The sequence below is a fragment of the Sceloporus occidentalis genome, unplaced genomic scaffold (assembly GCF_023333645.1).
Source record: "Sceloporus occidentalis isolate IW3139 unplaced genomic scaffold, rSceOcc1.0.p SCAF_2, whole genome shotgun sequence".
In the NCBI taxonomy this organism is placed as follows: Eukaryota; Metazoa; Chordata; class Lepidosauria; order Squamata; family Phrynosomatidae; genus Sceloporus; species Sceloporus occidentalis.
Window position 1 is genome coordinate 171,110,212 of NW_028316982.1, and position 18,376 is coordinate 171,128,587.

An 18,376-nucleotide genomic window follows, 5' to 3' on the forward strand; every position below is an offset into this window, starting at 1 on the left:
AAAGTGGAGTGTTTAATCCAGGAAGATAGATGAATAACCATCTAAATGATCATGAATGAAACTGGTCTCAGTTAAGGTAGCGTGTGGAAAATTATTCATGATGAACTGTACTCGTCTAAGGTGTCTACACACAGGGTTCCACGTTTGCTAACCCCTTTCCAGAAACAAACATGGCATGACCTTTCAAGACAGATGTTGACACTGTTGGAACAGGATGAAGAGGATTTTTTTTTGGTCATCTGATAACCATGGATCAATCTTGGATCTATCAGCATGATCCAAAGACCAAAACCACGAGCACGGAGTGGAAGCATGCCGATTCTCCTCCCCACAAAAAGGAAAAGATGTAAAAAGTCAGCAGGGGAGGTCATGCCCTCAGTTTTTTTGGACTTTCGGGGAGTCATTCTCACAGATTACCTTGCAAAGGGACAAACCATCACTGGCATATAGTACAGCAATCTTCTGGATAAGTTGTGAGATGCTCTGAAAAAGAAATGCTCTCCAGAGGCATTCATCTCCTAGCTGACAATGCACCAGCTCACTTGAGTTGTAGTTAACAGAGCAAGGGCATGTGGCTTTGAGATTCTGCAGCACTCATCTTATTCTCCCAACTTTGCACCAAGTGACTTTTTCTTGTTCCCAGAAATGAAAAATCCATTGCAGGGTTGCCAATTTGACAACAAAAATGATGTCATTCATGAAGTGAAAGAGTGGTTTAAGGCGCAATCTGCAGACCCCTACAATAATAGTATTTGGAGAGTCAAGAAATGCTGAGGGAAATGCGTAAATCTGAAAGGTGACTACATAGAGAAAAGTTAAAAACTACAAATCAAAGTAAACTTTCTGTCAAACTTTTTTAAAGGTGATAATTAAAATTTTATGATACCCCCTCATTATTACGGCTTTTTAAGGAAATGAACAAGCTAAAATCAAGAGTGTGTGCAAGTTTCTCAAGCAGTTTGAAAAAAACACAACAAGCTTAGAATTAGGACTTATGGACTATTTATACTCTAATTAGGGATATAACCATTGGTTATACTCGAGATGCCAGTCATTTTGATAGGGATAATATGAAAGACCAAAACTACATAAGCCCTAGGGAAGCTACAAGTAATCTGTACTTCCATGCAGTACAGATAGTACCTTTTAGCAAAAGCAATTAACGGGGTCCTCAGCCAAATGCAATAATGCAGTTGCTTTGCTTTGTTGCACTGAAGTTAACCGGATTTTTTTTGAGGGGAAGGAGCTAACGTAAAACAATGAGAAGGCATGAAGACACATCACCTCATAATATCACAAGGGAATTTAAATTTGAAGAGTATAATATAAAAAAAATCTTGGAAAAACGAATGTTGGTACTTACCCGTGATACGTTCATTTCCAGCAGACGAGGGTCCTAGCATCCTGTATCCTGTATCCTGTATGCCAGAATACAGGAGGTTAGGACTCTGTCTGCTGGGAAACAACCATTAACACTTGTAACATTTTATCACAAAGAAATGAAAGACTGCTCTGGTATTCTAATTAGAGGTGAACAACTTTTCAGTCCCAGTTTTCTGTCCCAGGACTGCCAAAAGTACCCCTCAAAATAAAAATAAAAAAATAAACTTAGAAGTGGCCAGAGGTCTACTTTTGATTTTTTTAGAATGGCCATTATTGATGTTAAACTTCAAACCCACAACTTATTAAGGGATGAACTACTACAGCAGGAAGTTTCCATGAGAGACAAGTCCCCTAATTTGCCAGAAATAGGTTGGGGCAAGGAAATCAGATGGAGTTGGAGCCACAGAAACTGCCCTGGCAAGGTGCATGTGGCCCCAAAGCTGTACTTTGCTTCTCCCTGATTTATATAGTATGTTCTAGGTAGTTTGCTGTAAATCCCTCACTAAATATACATTCCCAGAGAGCAAGGAATGTATGTACATGTGTGTGCGTATGTGTGCATGCACATTTATGTTCATGTAGTGGTATCATGAGTTGCTGAGGATAACCATGTGTCTGATGATGCTTTGATCCATGCAAACTGATGCCACAATAAATGCATTAGTTTTTAAAGATGCTGCAGGATGATTTTTGCAACAACCTAACAACTCGGCATGAAAAAGCTAGCATTTATATCACTCACCCATAATTTTCTTGTACCCCCTTGTTGGCCAGTGGGAAGTTCTAGGTGGAGATCTCCTCCACTTGAATACATTTCTACCACCTGTAAAACAGCCAAATATAAAATTATAGCTTCATAACTGACAGCAGTAAAACCTAAGTTGAAACCTAACACAATGAAGCAGTTATGGGCTTACAGAGGTAAAATGGCAAAGCATATAGAAGCCCTAGCAGATTGCTAAAAGAATTCCTTGCTTTTGAAATGTGAAGTCAACACTAAGGCAAAGGATTTTTAAAAATCTCAGCACCAGTACTTTCTCTGTGCCTAAATACTATAATAATAATAATAATAATAATAATAATAATAATAATAATAAATCTCCCACTCAGATTTATAGCAATATATCAGTTTAGCAATCTTCTATACTTTAGGAGCCAAAGCTGTTCATACAATTCACAACTTCTACATTGTTTAGTCTTTTAAAAAACATAAATCCATTCAGCTCTCTTATCTGCAAAAATATGCAATTTGTAAAATTTATTTGCTACTCTGAAAACTCCCCATTAACAACATATTTAAGTCTGAAACTGTAAAAGATACACCTAATGTGCAACAAACTGTAGTTCACTGAATATGGAAGTTTTAAAATATTTTTACATATTTTTATGATTACTTTAACAAACAATTATAAATTTTATTTTTCTTTTACTTACCTGCAAAGGCTCACTATGGGGGTTGTGTATATTTATTATAGGAGAAAAACTGCTATTTACAGGAACTTTTGCCCCTATAAAAGGACGTAATCTGTAGGGGTTTGGTACTCCTACACCAAACACCTATTTAGGAAAAAAGAAAGAAACTTTTCAGTGACATGATGTGTGCACCTACTTTCTGCTTTCTCTCTTTAAAACTCAAATAGTTTTTGACTATTTGATTAAATGAGAATCTTCTTTTCTCCCAATGTGTTTATTTTTGTGAGATATGCATGCATGCATTAGGCAATGTTTAAATTAGCTGTTACAATGAAATATGTACATTTTTCTGTCTTACATCATTCATACAAATGACTATTACAGAACAAGGTTATCTAAAAATATAATTGTCCTTCATTTAAATTACAACTCTTTCACAACAGAGAAGACATTGAAAATGTTGACATTTTTCCATTCCCTAATTCCCTGATATTTTGGCTACTACTATTATTGGACTACCATGATTAAGCATGTGAACACTGCCATTGCTTAAAAAACAGCACTTCATTAAGTTTTTTTGTCATTATTTTACATACACTAAGATAATCTTGATTCTGCCACATTGTCATTGTCATTTAAATGACCCTTTATCCTGTGTACTTTTAATACTGTGAAATGCTTAAAAACGAATGTATTAATTGCCATTGTATGATCAATCTTCTTCAATCATGCTTATCATCTCTCTTAAATCAAGCATAGGTTACTGGAGTATTTTAATTGTTGTACTGGATTTATTTACAAGATGGAAGTTTTAGTACCTGTCCAGCTGGCTTGCTCCTATAAAAGCTAACTGATGACGTACAGAATACTGAAATATGTTTCTGTACTCTCAAACACACAGTATATGCATCAAACAGTCATAGAATCATAGAATCGTAGAGTTGGAAGAGACCACAAGAGCCATCCAGTCCAACCCCCTGCCTTGCAGGAACTCTCAATCAAATCATACCCAACAGATGTCCATCTAGCTTCTGTTTAAAGACCTCCAACCTCCAGTCTGTGTTATATTTTAATATCAAATTCTATAAACATATTCCAGCTAAACAATATCTTATTCCATGCTCAAGAGCAGGATTACTGGACAAAATCTCTCCCAAACTGCTGTTAGTTTGTTTAAATACAGTTGGCCTTCACCTTTTGTGCATTTTACTTAGGCAAATTTGTTTATTCACAAGTTTGTAGCTCCTCTGCCGCAAGTCTCTAAGTCCCCAACCCCCCAAGCCACGACAACACTGCTAATAAAATTTCCTGCAGTGTGGACCTCCTTTTCTTTGTTCTCCTCCTCTCCATCTCCATTCCTGTGTGGGCTGAGTGAAGCAAACTAAGTGAGCCAGCTAGCAAGATCCAAGTGGATGGGGAGGGAGCAGGCAAGAGAGTGGCGGGCAGAATCAGCCTCGATTGTAGACTGTACACACCATGGGCTGGAGAGGACTGCTCATACGAAAGGAGACAGAGAAGAGGAGGGAGGCGAGCTGCCACTGCTCATGCCCTGCTGCAGCAAAAATCTCCTTTACAGTCATCTTACTTTTCCTCAAGAGAAGGACGACACTGATGATTTCTGCAGCACTGTCAAGGAGGCAGAGAGGGGAAAGCATAGAGACTGGTACCAGAAGTGTGGTGGAGGATAACTCGGAATAAGGTGGGGATTTTTGCAACAGCAAAGTCTGCAGAATTCATGCTTTTTTGGGGACAGATTAAAATATTCACAGTTTTTTCACCATTGTGGAGATCCTGAGCCCCTAAACCCTATAAAAGTTGAGGGCTGACTACTTGCCTTTAGTGACCTGTTTTGAGATTACTGCTCAATGCATTATTAAAATGAAGTTTCCTCTTACCTGATAGGTAAATACTCCATGATTAGATGTATTAATAAATAAAGTGTTTTCTACATTTCCAACCATTCTTGCAAGAAAAACTACATCAAATGATGTATTCCCTCCTGGGAGGATTTTCTGAAAAATAAACACCATACACACCAAGACATGTTATCAATCTAAGAAGTATTAGTATTGCAAGAATACAGCCGGGCATTCAAAGGATTGATGTGTGAAAAATGTCCTGTGAGTTCTGCTGTAACAAGCCCTACTATGGTCATTACATGTCAGAGTTTTCTGAATAGTTTTCCAGAACTTTCTTTAGGAAAGCTAAACTAAAGTACCAGTACAACTAATATTAAAAACTGAATTTGGCTATTATCATGACCTGCCATTCACTTTGTATCTTCAAAGTGGAAGTTATCTCTACTGCTTTTTTTATTTAGTCAGGACATAGTTGAAAATCATTTAATAATACAAAATGAGGTCTTTTTAAAAAAATCAGCAATATTTACTAAACATGAAACATCACAGAACTACTTGTTGTACAGTTTTATAAGCACACTGCTTGGGTTTTGAATAGACATGACTCCCACCAATGGAATCTTGGGATGTATGGTTTGGTGAGCTGCAATAGAGCTCCTACTATACTGCCCTGAACTACAACAAGAGAACCCTCTAGGAGAGAATTCTAGGTACCTCACCAACCTATAAATCATAAGGTCTTAACACCCATAAGTATTCGCTGTCCTGAGTATGACCCATCTCAGAAGAAAAACAAACATTTCCTAAAACAGACATTCTTTGAAGATAGTGATTTATTTATTTAGAATATTTAATCTATATAGACAAGACACATAAAGAAAGCAGGATGGCAGTGGTAAAAAAGATGAAGTTCAGCAGGTACTGCATACTCTTTTCTACTTCAGAGGCCAGAGCAATGAAAGCTGAAACAGAGGATCTCTAACCAGCCACTGACACCAAGTACATGATGAAGCTGTGCTTGTCGACATTTCTGTCCCTCAGAGGCCACTGAAATGGAAGCAGGGCCTTTCATCACCTGCTGGGGCCAAGGCCAAGTCATCTAACCTTATGAGAGTCAAAACATACTTAAACTACACTACTGTTTTGACACTTACTTCGATAAGCCTAGGATGCTACTTTAGATTGAAACAGTAATCAACGTTTGGTTCACTGTTGTTGTAGGTAGCTGTACCAAGATTCAATTTAAGTTATGCTTTAGTTCCTGGAAATTTGGAGAGAGGGATTCTATCCATAAGGCCTAAAAGGCTATATACGTTCTTTTCTTAGGGCAGCATCTGAAAATTGAGGTATCCTAAGAACATGAGAAGCATCATATTAATTCAGACCAAAGGCCTATTTAGCCCAATGTTCTGTTCACACAGTAGCTAACCAGCTGCTGCCTATGGGAAACCTGAAAGCAACAAATGACTGAAACTACGCCTTCTATTTTGCACTCCCATTCCACTCATATACAGAGCCATAGTACCTCTGATACTGGAAGCGACACACAGCCATTCTGATCAGTAGCTACTGATGGCGCAATTCTCCATAAATTTATCCAAGCATTTACTTTTGCAACATCCATCTGAATCTCACATTCTTGCTTCATAAAGCTTTTTCCTGTGTGTGAACCAGATGGGTCCCAATGCCTACAGTGATCAAATTTAGCTGAATATCCTTTTACATGAGAAAAAAATAGGTTCTCTCTCTGTTTTTATATGTTTCCTATCTTGGCTACTATATTTCATCAAACAGATTGTCCAGGAGAAAATCTAAAGTCTGAGATCTAGAAAGGAAAGTAGTGCAAAGAAAGGCCTCTAATATTTAGACCTCTGTAAGTGACATCATTCAAACACAAGCTTCTGCACAGGTTATTACTTTCATAATGCATACTAGAAATCCTAACTGCTCTGTCATACTGTGGAAGTTGGGAGTGCAGTAAGGGTAGTTTAGATGCAGTCCGGACAGTTGAATTCAGTGAAATCTGGATATCATAATTCTGGCTTCTTTAACTGAAGATTAAATGTCATAATTGGGGAAGGCACTATTCTTCCTTAGCAGGATAAGTCCTATATCAAAAGTAGTCATCTCTACCTTCTCAGCCATCTCAGCCATCTCTACCTTCTCTTCCTCCTTACCTAAAGACACACATACCTGACCTGAGCACAAGCATCTATTTATTTTATATAAATATACAAATAAAATAAAAATAAAATAAATTTAGGTCAAAACTGGAATCCCTGATCTAGGTAATGATGCAGACCAGTATTAGTTTGCAGTAGTAGGCCTGTTACAGACTGCCAAAATAAAGCTGCTTTGGGCCTCTTTGGAGTTATACTGTTTAAATGATGCATGCATCCTAAGAATCCGGAAGCTGCACCAAAGCTGCACTCCAGTGCTTAGGAATGGAGTGTGGCTTTGGCACGACCTCCGGACTCTTAGGACCCATGCATCATTTAAATAGCATACCTCCCAAGAGACCCGAAGCAGCATTATTTTGGCCGTCTGTAACAGGCTGTAGTCAGCAGAGGGTTCCACTTAGATTGAACTAAGAAGAATATTGAAGAGACTCTGGATTTTTTTGTTGTTGTTGGGATTTTTAACATGTTTACATGGTTTACATGTAGGGGAACATCCATGATTAGCAATAACCCTAGTCAAAAAGTATTTTCATAGGTAAGACTGGAAGTTCTGAGTTCATGTAAACTTTCTGAACAATGGTTTAAGCATTGCCAGCTGTCTGTCTCACTTGTGTGTGTGTGTATGGGGGATGTCTATTGACCTTATGCAACTGCTGTATGGAATCTAATAAGTAAACCAGTCTCCTAAATATCCTCCAAAATATGCACAATACAACTCCAGTGTCTGCAGGACCAGTATTTGTGTTTGACTTACCCACTTATGAGTAGTAGTAGTGCTGCACCCTCACCCTTGTGCTGCACAGCAGCAGCTGCCTTCATCACACCCAGCTAGCCAGTCTTCCTTTTGTTCTTGCAGACAAAAACTGCAGCACCTGCCACTAAGTGCATGGCTTCATGTAGCTGCCCCCTGCCCCAGCATGAAATGGTGCTGGAGGAGGTAGCAGGAAGCCAGGCGTGGCTAAGGATGTTGGATGGCTGCTGTGCAAACCAGGGGGTGGCAGTGGCAGTCCCCCATCATTCTTGTCCGGCAACTGGTCAGGATGGAGGGGCATATGTGGAGCTTGCCCAATTCCATCGGGAGGGAGGGCTAGCCAGATTTTGCTCCCTTTACATCCAGTCACCTTGGGAGCAGTGACTGAGCAGCTTCATGGCCTTCCTTCTGTTCTCACATGAGACAGTGTGTCACCCTCCACTAAAAGAGACAGACGGTTTCATACAGGCAGAGATGCCACACATCTCTCAACAGAGGAAGGAGTATCTATCTTCTTCATCGGTTGAGAAGCACAAATCAGAGGCAGCAAGAGCCAGGTGTGGCCAAGGCAGATACTGCTAACCAGATGGCTGTTGTGCAAAGTGGGGGGTGGGATGGCAAGGGGGGGGCAGCTCCTCATCCTCCTTATCCTTGACCAGCAAGGATAGAGAGGAGTACACAAGGAGCTTGCCAACCCCTACCAGGGGGGAGGGAAGGAAGGCAGGCAGGCTGTCTCTCAAAGTCTCTCCTGGCCTGGGGTTCACTACTAACCACCGTTTCATGAATCCTTGCAAAGTCTGAACGTATCCCCTGCAGATACATGGGTCATACTGTACTTTCAGAGGTTGACTCAATTTACTTTTGTCAAGGAATCAGGAATGTGGTAAAACAGTTGATTATCTAAAAAAAAAAAAAAAAGCAAGACAGCAACATTTTGGACCTAAGTTAACAACACGCTATCCCATCTACTGTAGCAGAACACCATTTTTATTAGCAATATTTTCAGTTCCAAGCCACAGTAGAAAATTCTCATAGTAAGAGACTTCATTAAATGTGCCATTTGCTTCAGAGAAGATATGTGGTCAGATACCTCCACCACTATGATCAAGAGAACAGTTTAATGTTTCCAACTTTTCATATTCCCTTCACCACCACCCCTTTGGGTTGCAGGCTCAGAAGATTCTTTCAAGTGGCAAGGAAGGAGACACACAAGTTTGCTAATTAAAACATGCTTCTAAGAACATGACAAAAAAAGGGGGGGGGGGGGCAATTATGATCTCAGCATTAATTTAAAACCAGTCCTAACCTATATAGGTGTGCAGAGATAAACTGCAAATTAAAATATGCTTTGTAGCTATTTGCTTTGGTAAGCACATTGTAAGATGCATCCTTATTTTTAGTCATTTTCATGTATTTTGAGCACAAGTACCCCAGAGGACAGGATCAAGATTCAAAACGACCTGAATAGACTAGAAAGCTGGGCCAAAGCTAACAAAATGAAATTCAACACAGAGAAATGTAAGGTATTGCACTTAGGGCGGAAAAATAAAATGCACAGATATAGGATGGGTGACACCTGGCTGAATGAAACTACGTGTGAAAGGGATCTAGGAGTCCAAGTAGACCACAAGTTGAACACGAGTGAACAGTGTGATGCGGCAGCTAAAAAGGCCAATGCTATTTTAGGCTGCATCAATAGAAGTATAGTGTCTAGATCAAGAGAAGTAATAGTGCCACTGTATTCTGCTCTGGTCAGGCCCCACCTAGAATATTGTGTCCAGTTCTGGGCACCACAATTCAGAAAGGACATTGAGAAACTGGAGTGTGTCAAAAGGAGGGCGACAAAAATGGTGAAGGGTCTAGAAACCATGCCCTATGAGGAACGACTTAGGGAGCTGGGGATGTTTAGCCTGGAGAAAAGAAGGTTAAGAGGTGATATGATAGCCCTGTTTAAATATTTGAAAGGATGTCATATTGAAGAGGGAGCAAGCTTGTTCTCTGCTGCTCCAGAGAACAGGACCCGGAACAATGGATGCAAGCTACAGGAAAAGAGATTCCACCTGAACATTAGGAGGAACTTCCTGACAGTAAGGGCTGTTCGACAGTGGAATGCATTCCCTCGGAGGGTGATAGAGTCTCCTTCCTTGGAGGTCTTTAAACAGAGGCTGGATGGCCATCTGTCAGGGATGCTTTGAATTGGATTTCCTGCATGGCAGGGGGTTGGACTGGATGGCCCTAGTGGTCTCTTCCAACTCTACGATTCTATGATTCTATGATTCTAAGTACCAGTATTTTTTAAAAGTTATACTGTATTCAAAAAGCCTGAAGAACTAATATTGAATATTAGTTATTTTAGGAGCTCTAAAAACAGCAAAGTGTCATCAAGGGACACAAAGTGGAGAATTTTCTAACTGTGAATTCCAGTGTACTACTTACTGGTAATAGTTTTTCCATAAAGGAAATAACCACACACACACATACAATTGTCACTCTTCTTTAGAAGGCTGGATTCTGAACAAAATTCCCTTATGAACACTAAAGTTTGTACAGCACTTCATGATTTTTATTTTATCTAGTAAGACACACTATTTTGCTTTCCTGTTATGGGTTTTTCTGTTGGCTCTTCTTGATTAGAAACAATTTCTGGGCTCTATCTATCTACAGTATATCTATACTATACTATACTGTACTGTACTATACTATAGTATACTATATGTGGAATACCACATATGTAAATCAATGTTACTGATAATTAATGGTTATAATACTTTTATAATATGACAGATACTCTAAAACATGATAGCTGTAGCTATTAGATCATGGACAAAATTTTAATACAAATAAAAGCTCAAGCAAGTTTAACTGTGAGAACAGGCTTCAAGCTAAAAAGAAAACTGATATCAAAGAACAAAGATGTGTTCCTGAGGATTGTCAGAGCTCTTTTCAGGTGACATATTGGGTGACAAATACATATTTGGATGGGGGGAAATCATAATAGCTTAGTGCCAAACTTAATACATTCATTAACTGCTTGAAGAGAGCCTTCACATAAGAAACTGTCACTGGGAATCTCTACTGGTGTTCTTAAGAACTTGAGTAAATTGGAGAATGGAGCTAGCCCCCACAACCCTGATCCTCACATGAACATTAGAACATAAACACACATCCACATTTTTAACATAAATGGCTTTTATGTCTCATAGACAATGGAGAAAGAGGAAATGCAAGAGAAATAGACTCAACCTCACAACTATGCCAAAACATGTTTGTGTTAGCAATCATAATATACAGCGGAGGTGGGTAAAAAGTGGCTTCCAGACATACCCCACAGAATATTTTGGCCTAACATAGCCAATGGCACCATCTTGCCTCAAATCTACCTTTTATTTTTTTATTTTTTTCTTTGAAAATTTGTATTGATTTTAATTTCTTGTTTAATTTCTATTTTATTGCTTTTTGACTATTGCTTTTATGACACAGTTTACAGCTTGCCTACTTTACTTTCTCTCCACTCAAGTTTCATTAATCCCTAAATTCATTCCTACACTGATGGCTAAGCAGCTTTTGGAAGTGAAATAATGGTTGAAATTATGGCTTCACACTTCAGAATCCGGTGCCAGATTCACAGAATCACTGAGAGTTTCCCAACTGTTCCCCTCCCCCCTGCTTTTTTTGGTCAACCAGTTACAAGTCATAGTATGTAACCTTAATATACCACATAAAATCATAGCCATTCCTTCTTAATCTTGATTTGGTGGAATGTCTGAATCATGCCACAGCAATCTTTTTGTGACTTTTAAACAAATTTTCTTATTATTGCATTAATATTATACTTACATTGTTTCTACTAACAATGAATAATTTGGGATGTTACAGGATCAGAGGATTTTCTACTACAATACTTTAAGATGGGCTTTAGGCAGTCCTACAAGCTAACAGTGGTAAGCAACAAAACCTTTGACTGCTTATTTTTCCATCCCAAGCACTCAAAGCACCATGGTCTTAGGCCCAAAACACACTGCAGAAATAATCCAGTTTGAAACTACTTTAAGTGCCCTGGCTCAATACTAGGGGATTCTGGGAACTGTAGTTTTGTAAGGTATTTTGCCTTCTCTATCAGAGAGCTCTGGTGCCACAATAAACTACAATTCCCAGCATTCCCTAGAATTGAGCCAGGACAGTTAAAACAGTTTCAAACTGGATTATTTTTGAGTGTGTTTTGGACCTTAGACCCATTTGGGAGGCAACCTTTCCGCAGGCTACTACATTTACAAATTGTTAATCTCTAAGGGGACTACTTCCAGTGAGATGGTATTGAAGTATCTCCTACAGAAACCTCCTTGCTATTAACTTCTCATACACTTCTTCCACACAAAGTTTATTTAGCATTATCATATTAAGCTTGCATTGAAAGACAAGCTATTTTTAGTCATGGAAATATTATCGTTTGCTGAGTAGATACTGAATTAAAATCTGTTATGCTCAGTTGAAACAAGTATGCAAAGTAACATGAAAAAGCAGAGCTGACTCACCCTGTTTTGAAAAAAAGATGCATGAAAATGGGAAGTTGTGGCAGATATTGATACTAATATAATAGTTTCTTCTGAACTGGGATTATGCAAGTAAACCTTTTCCATTTTTGGCATCCCAACTGGCCTGTGCAAAAAGAACAGAAAAGGCAATTAGAAATATTTCATCAGCTGTTTTCTGCCACTTTTAAAAATAGTTTTATGGTTGCAGGGAGGACAATTAACTACATCAAGAAATTAAGGGCATTTTTTTCCTGGTATATTCAGCCTCTTTGAAATCCCTCCCCCAACTGCTTCTACTGTTACTTCATGGCAAAGAAACAGTGAATGTCACATTACCCAAGAATAACTATCTAAATATCTGCTTAGATAAAAATAACCAGAAAGGACTATTTTTAGATTGGTGTTTGCAACTGTATGTTAATGTTTATCTTTTGGTTACAGACTGCAAATAATCTTATACATAGAATTTTTTATACCCTGCCTTTTAACCATCAGCTGATCAATTGTTAAGGCTTCCCACTCCCCAATGTGCTCGTTTTGGAAGCTAACTCTACAGAAGACACTGAGAGTACATGAAGCCTCTATCACTGCTGCATTTTCCACTCTGGAGAAAAGCAGCACTGTGGCTATGACTCTCATTTTAGCATTGTGGCTGCTGGACTCATGATTCTACTTCAAGATTTAAAAGCCTAGAAGTAGGAAGATGAGGTCCACCACTTGTATTAGATCCTTTGTCTTCCTGAATTATCTTTAAAAATCAGAAGAGGACTGGCTGAGTGAATAGACTTGATTACTGTAACATCCTCCTGGCTGGGCTTCCTCTTTCTCACCTCCGTCCTCTAATTTCTGTCCAGCATTCAGCTGCACGCATTATCACATCTACCCACTGCCCTGACCATATCTCTCCTGTGTTGGCATCCCTTCACTGGCTCACCCTTCCTTTCCGCATTCAGTATAAGCTCCTGCTGTCAACGTTTAAAGCCCTCCATGGGCTGGCCCCTGCTTACTTATCAGACCTTATTTCTCCTCACTTTCCCACTAGGGCCCTCCGTTCTGGTAGTCAAGGTCTGCTGTCCCAGCCCAGGATTTCCTCTGCCCCATCTAGGATTCGCCCCTTCTCACTCGCTGCCCCTCACTCCTGGAACCTTCTTCCCCCGTGAGCAAGAGCCATCACTTCTTTAACCAGCTACAAAAAGGAGTTGAAGACCATCCTGTTCAGAGAAGCGTTCCCAGGCATTGCATAACTGTCACTTGCTATTTGATGTTTCTTTGTTGTCTGTTTTATTGAATCATTTCCTGTATTGCTATGTATTTTATATGTATTATCCTACTAGAAAGGCCCCTTCCCCACCACCACTCCCTTCTCCTTTTGTGTCGTGTCTTTTTAGATTGTAAGCCTGAGGGCAGGGAACCGTCCAATTAAAAAGATTGTATGTATAGCACTGTGTAAATTTACAGCGCTTTATAAATAAAGGTTAATAATAATAATAATAATAATAATAATAATAATAATAGAGGACCTGGTTAATGCCTCACTTTAAAAGGCCTGTTTAAAGAAAGCAGTTTTAAAGCCATTACTGGGGGAAAAACTCTCCCTCAATCCCACAGTATTGGATAAATGTCAATCAGTCTGCAATTTGGGAAGTGGGGCAAAGTACTGTACTAGAGCAGGTGTAGGCCAAGTGCAGCCCTCTAGGGTTGTTATTGTGGCCTCTAGGGCTCTCCTCATTGGGCCAAAAATATTTTGTTGCATTTTTTTTCAAATAAGATTTTTTGTTGTTGTTCCACAATGCTCCCAAATGCACTCTAGGGGGCATGGAGGACATTTTCAGCATGACAGGAAGCCCTTTGGACTCCCATGAAATCAAAAACAATTTTTGCACAAGCTTTTTCTTGGGCACGTAAGAGACATTTTGTGGGTCCCCTGGGCTGCTTAGGCTCAGGGGATGCTTTCTTTTTGAAACTCAAAACATAGTGAAAATGCCCCCATACCTGCTAGACACATCTGGAGACAAAACAGTTGTTTGGTATTTAATTGATTGATTGTTCAATTGTGGGAGCAGGTGGAGCCTTCAAAGATCTCCTAATATGGCCCTTAGCCTTCCACAGTCACCCACTCCTGTACTATACTGTGTGGTACCCTCCCTGCTCTAGGGGTTTCTGGATGAAACAGATTCTCTACATTGATTTTAATCTGGTTTCAAGCCTAGTTATGGAACAGATGGCTTTTCATCACCTTGGTCAATGATCTATTCTAGGAACTAGACAGGAGAAGTGTCTAGACAGGAGTCCTGGTGGTGCAATGCTTAAATGTCTGTACTGTAGCCACTCACTCAAAACCATAAGGTTGCGAGTTCAATACCAGCAAAAGGGTTTAAGCTTGACTCAGGCTTGCATCCTTCCGAAGTCGCTAAAATGAGTACTCAGATTGTTGGGGGCAATTAGCTTACAGTTGTAAACTGCTTAGACACTGCTATTTCGGCGTGAAGCGGTATATAAATGAAGCTGTTTGTTTTGTTTGTTTGTGTTCCTTTTGGTTTTGCTGGACCACTCAGTAGCTTTTGATACCATCAACGATGGTATCCTTCTAGGTTGTCTTGCTGGGATGGCACTAGGAGGCATTGTTTTACAGTGGCTTTGTTCCTTCTTGGAGGGGGTGAATCCAGAAAATGGTGCTGGGGTCTCCTGTTTGACCCCTTGGCCATTGGCCTATGGGATCCCTTAGGGCTTATTTCTGTCCCTCCCCACCATGCCATTTAACATGTACATGAAACCACTGAAACAGGTCATCCAGAGTGAGATCCAGTACATTTCGCCCTTTCTTTATGCAGGGGATCCGTTCTGGACTCCCCCGAATAAAGCAAATACTGCCTATGCTCAAGCCCCAATTAAATGAATGGGGCTGGTGCACACGGTGGTGCAGTGGCGCGCTGTACCATCAATACACAGGTGACATCCAGAACTGCTACCCCTTTTCACATCAATCCAAGGAAGCCAGGTGCCTGCTATCAGTAATGGACTGGATTAGGGTGAACAAACTGAAAACGTAATCCATTCAAAACAGAGGTGCTCCTAGTCAGTCACAAAACAGGCCTTGTCTAATATGCTGGACTTTATTTGTTGTGGTTGCTATTTTAATTTGTTTTAACTAGTTTCAAATTCTATGATGGTCTAATTACTTTTTAATGTTTATATCCTATTAATTTCTAACTATGTGTTAAACAACAAGATGATGATGATGATGATGATCCTGGTAAATGTGCCACTGCTGACCACTAACTGCTACTGTAACAACGTTTCCCACAAAGGGCAAATAGTTCTACCTGTCATTCTCATAGGATGGTAATAGATGAAGAGTTGTGAAGGGGGAACATAAAACATTAGGAGCCCACAAACTTTCAGGAAAGGACAAATCTGCCATACCCAAATTAATGCAGAAAATAGTGGATAGGTACTGAAAGTGATGAGAAGTTAGTAGAAAGATAGAGTTGTAAGAGCAAGTGGGAGGGCTACATTTCATGACAGAGAAGTACTATGGAGTCATGATGGCTATTTGTGACCATTACTAACTGTTGAAGTTGGCTAGGATATTACAAGCTGACTGAACTGCAGCTGTTTTTCATTTGTGTGTTGGTGTAAGAAGTTTAAACAGAAATGCTAAATTATAATGCAAACAATTATAGTTTGAGATGGCATGTCTAGAGATACTGGTTTTAAAATTGCTGCATCTGTTAATTCTGTTAAATAACATATTCTGGTCTCCACAACTGATCTCTACTCCTAACCAAAACTACTAAATTTGCTCTTTGTTCAGGGAACAGAAATGTCACTTGTCATTGCCAATCAATGTTCCAGTAAAACACACATGTTAAATCTGGTTACTATAACTGTAAGAACTGACTTGAAGCTCTTTTTCCACCATGTCCAACCCCCCCCCCAATTAATTTATACATATATTGATATATGTTCATCTATGCTTATATTCATGCAGCACACATTCAAATTTTCCTCAATGATTAGAACACTTAATTTAGACAGCACTGGCAAGTACCACCACTAAACTGCTATAACATATTTCTACTAAGAAACCAAACCAAATAAAATGAATTTTACAGTATGATTGCACTGAGGTATGCAATAATTTCAGAATCCTATCTTTATTTATAATAAGTTGTTGTGATAAAGTGATCATATACCAGAACACTAAAAAGGTTTTAGCAATGTTCATTCTTCCCTCATGTCAAATTGTATACCCATCAAGTTTATATATAAATACTGGGTACCAATCATTATTTAACTATAATTCCATAGTGTGGAATTTGTTAGTTGTTCAATATTTAGTGATCAAATGTGATCCTCTTCCAAAGGAACAACTCATCAAAAAGAAGTATGAACACCATATACATAATTCCTTCTTGTTTTAGCTCTTTCCCCTTCTTCCTCACATATTCCTTTTAATTCCATTTCAGAAAATATCAAGTGCAACTTTCTGCAAGTGTAAACCAACCATTCATCTGCTTACATTTTGTCTTAGCCAAAAACAAAGGACATACAACAGGTCACCTATCATTTGGTGTGTTAAACAGTAATTTTCTTGGTTATCTAATATCAAGATATCATCACATGTGCTTTGGAATACAGAAGATTTTCATTCATCTATTAACTTCTGGAGGCATTGTATTCAGAAAGCTAGTCAAAGTGTTTCCAACTTACTGTTCATGGAAATCCAGCATGGGTGGTTCAAACCGAATAGGCCTGCAATTCCCTCTATACATAGATACACTGTTGGAAAAATGAGAAGATGACAAGTGAAGATGATACACTGTTTATTGTTTACACTCAGGTGTATGCTCAATATTCTGTAAAACCTCACATAATTACAGAAAATTCTGCTATTGCCAAACAAGAAAGAATTTCTGGTAAGAACAAACATTCTCTTACTGTATTCTCTCCTACTGATAATCACGTAGAAACAGATTAGATGTACCGAACATGTCAAGGAGCCAACTATCAGTGGACATGATCAGAAGACCAAAATTAAATCATGGTTTCATCTTTTGGCTTGTATGGAAGCTATTAACAGTGAGTTCAGAGGTAATCAGTAAACTATGATTACCATGAGTCCTGGCTCGTTTTGCTACTCCTGCCAAAGAAAGGACCAAGAAGCTAATTCACAGGCAAATCTCAGTTTATCACAAGGAAATCTTAAGTGTCTGAACATGGCCAGTGATAAGCTAATAATTTCAGAATACATAACTTCAAAGAACAGTTAGTATTCCTTCAAGAATTTTTGTTGTATAGCTTTTCTGTGAATGAATTACTTAAATATCATACAGTATTATATAAGAACTGAAGTGCACACATTCTAGGAAGATTAAATATATGGAAAATGTGTTGAATTTTGAAACACACCACGCTAGCAAAGATAGAAATAATAGAAACCTAAAGGTAAAAGTTTCCCCTTGACATGAATGTCTAGTTGTAACCGACTGTAGGGGTGGTGCTCATTTCTGTTACTAAGCCAAAGATCCAGCGTTGTCCAAAGATTATTCTAGTGGCCATGTGGCCAGCATGACGGCACACTGGTATCCATTTATCTACTTGCATTTTTACATGCTTTCGAACTGCTAGGTTGGCAGAATCTGGGACGAGTGACAGGAGCTCACCCTATCACACGGTGCTTGGGCCTTGAACTGCCAACCACTAAGCCACCACTTCCCTAACAGAAAGCTACCACACCACAAAACTGCACTAGGAAGGATAAGGAGGATGCAACTCTGTGAATTCACTTGGATCTCTCGGAAGATTTAGATGACATCAACTGTGGTGTCTTTATAGGTCACCATGCCACACAGAACTTAAGAGAATTGACATTATTGTGACTCCAGTACTTTCTTTAGGGATGTGCACCAAAGGTAGTTCTTGGAAACTATTATTCTACCCTATGGTATTTGCCACAGAGGTGCTGCAAGGTCCCATCTTATTTTCTATATATTTTAACTTTTACATGACATCATCTTGAGAAGGCCATGTGGGGATGTGGGCTGAAGTGCTATCAGCATTATCATCAACTTGAGTGCAGCTGCAATTGGTCCTGATTATCTCCAAAAGACCCCATAAAATTACTATTACTATTATCCAATATTTCAACAACAAAAAAAGCTAATTTAAAAGAAAGACAGATTATCAGGGAGTGTGTTACAACAATTTTACTAATCCATCCTGCTTTTCTGCAGTTTCCAAACTACTGCATCATCA

At 39.1% G+C, this 18,376-nt stretch overlaps 1 protein-coding gene across 1 annotated transcript in view; it reads right to left on the reverse strand.

Annotated features, from left to right (window-relative positions):
* Positions 1-18,376, reverse strand: part of TMEM131 (transmembrane protein 131) — a 98,607-nt gene that overhangs the window by 44,439 nt on the left and 35,792 nt on the right. The window contains exons 4-8 of the mRNA XM_089508413.1: positions 16,832-16,900; positions 12,119-12,242; positions 4,692-4,808; positions 2,818-2,940; positions 2,126-2,206 (exon numbers count right to left, since the gene is read on the reverse strand). Of these exons, the coding sequence (XP_089364539.1) occupies positions 2,126-2,206; positions 2,818-2,940; positions 4,692-4,808; positions 12,119-12,242; positions 16,832-16,900 (514 nt within the window). The remainder of the gene's footprint in view (positions 1-2,125; positions 2,207-2,817; positions 2,941-4,691; positions 4,809-12,118; positions 12,243-16,831; positions 16,901-18,376) is intronic.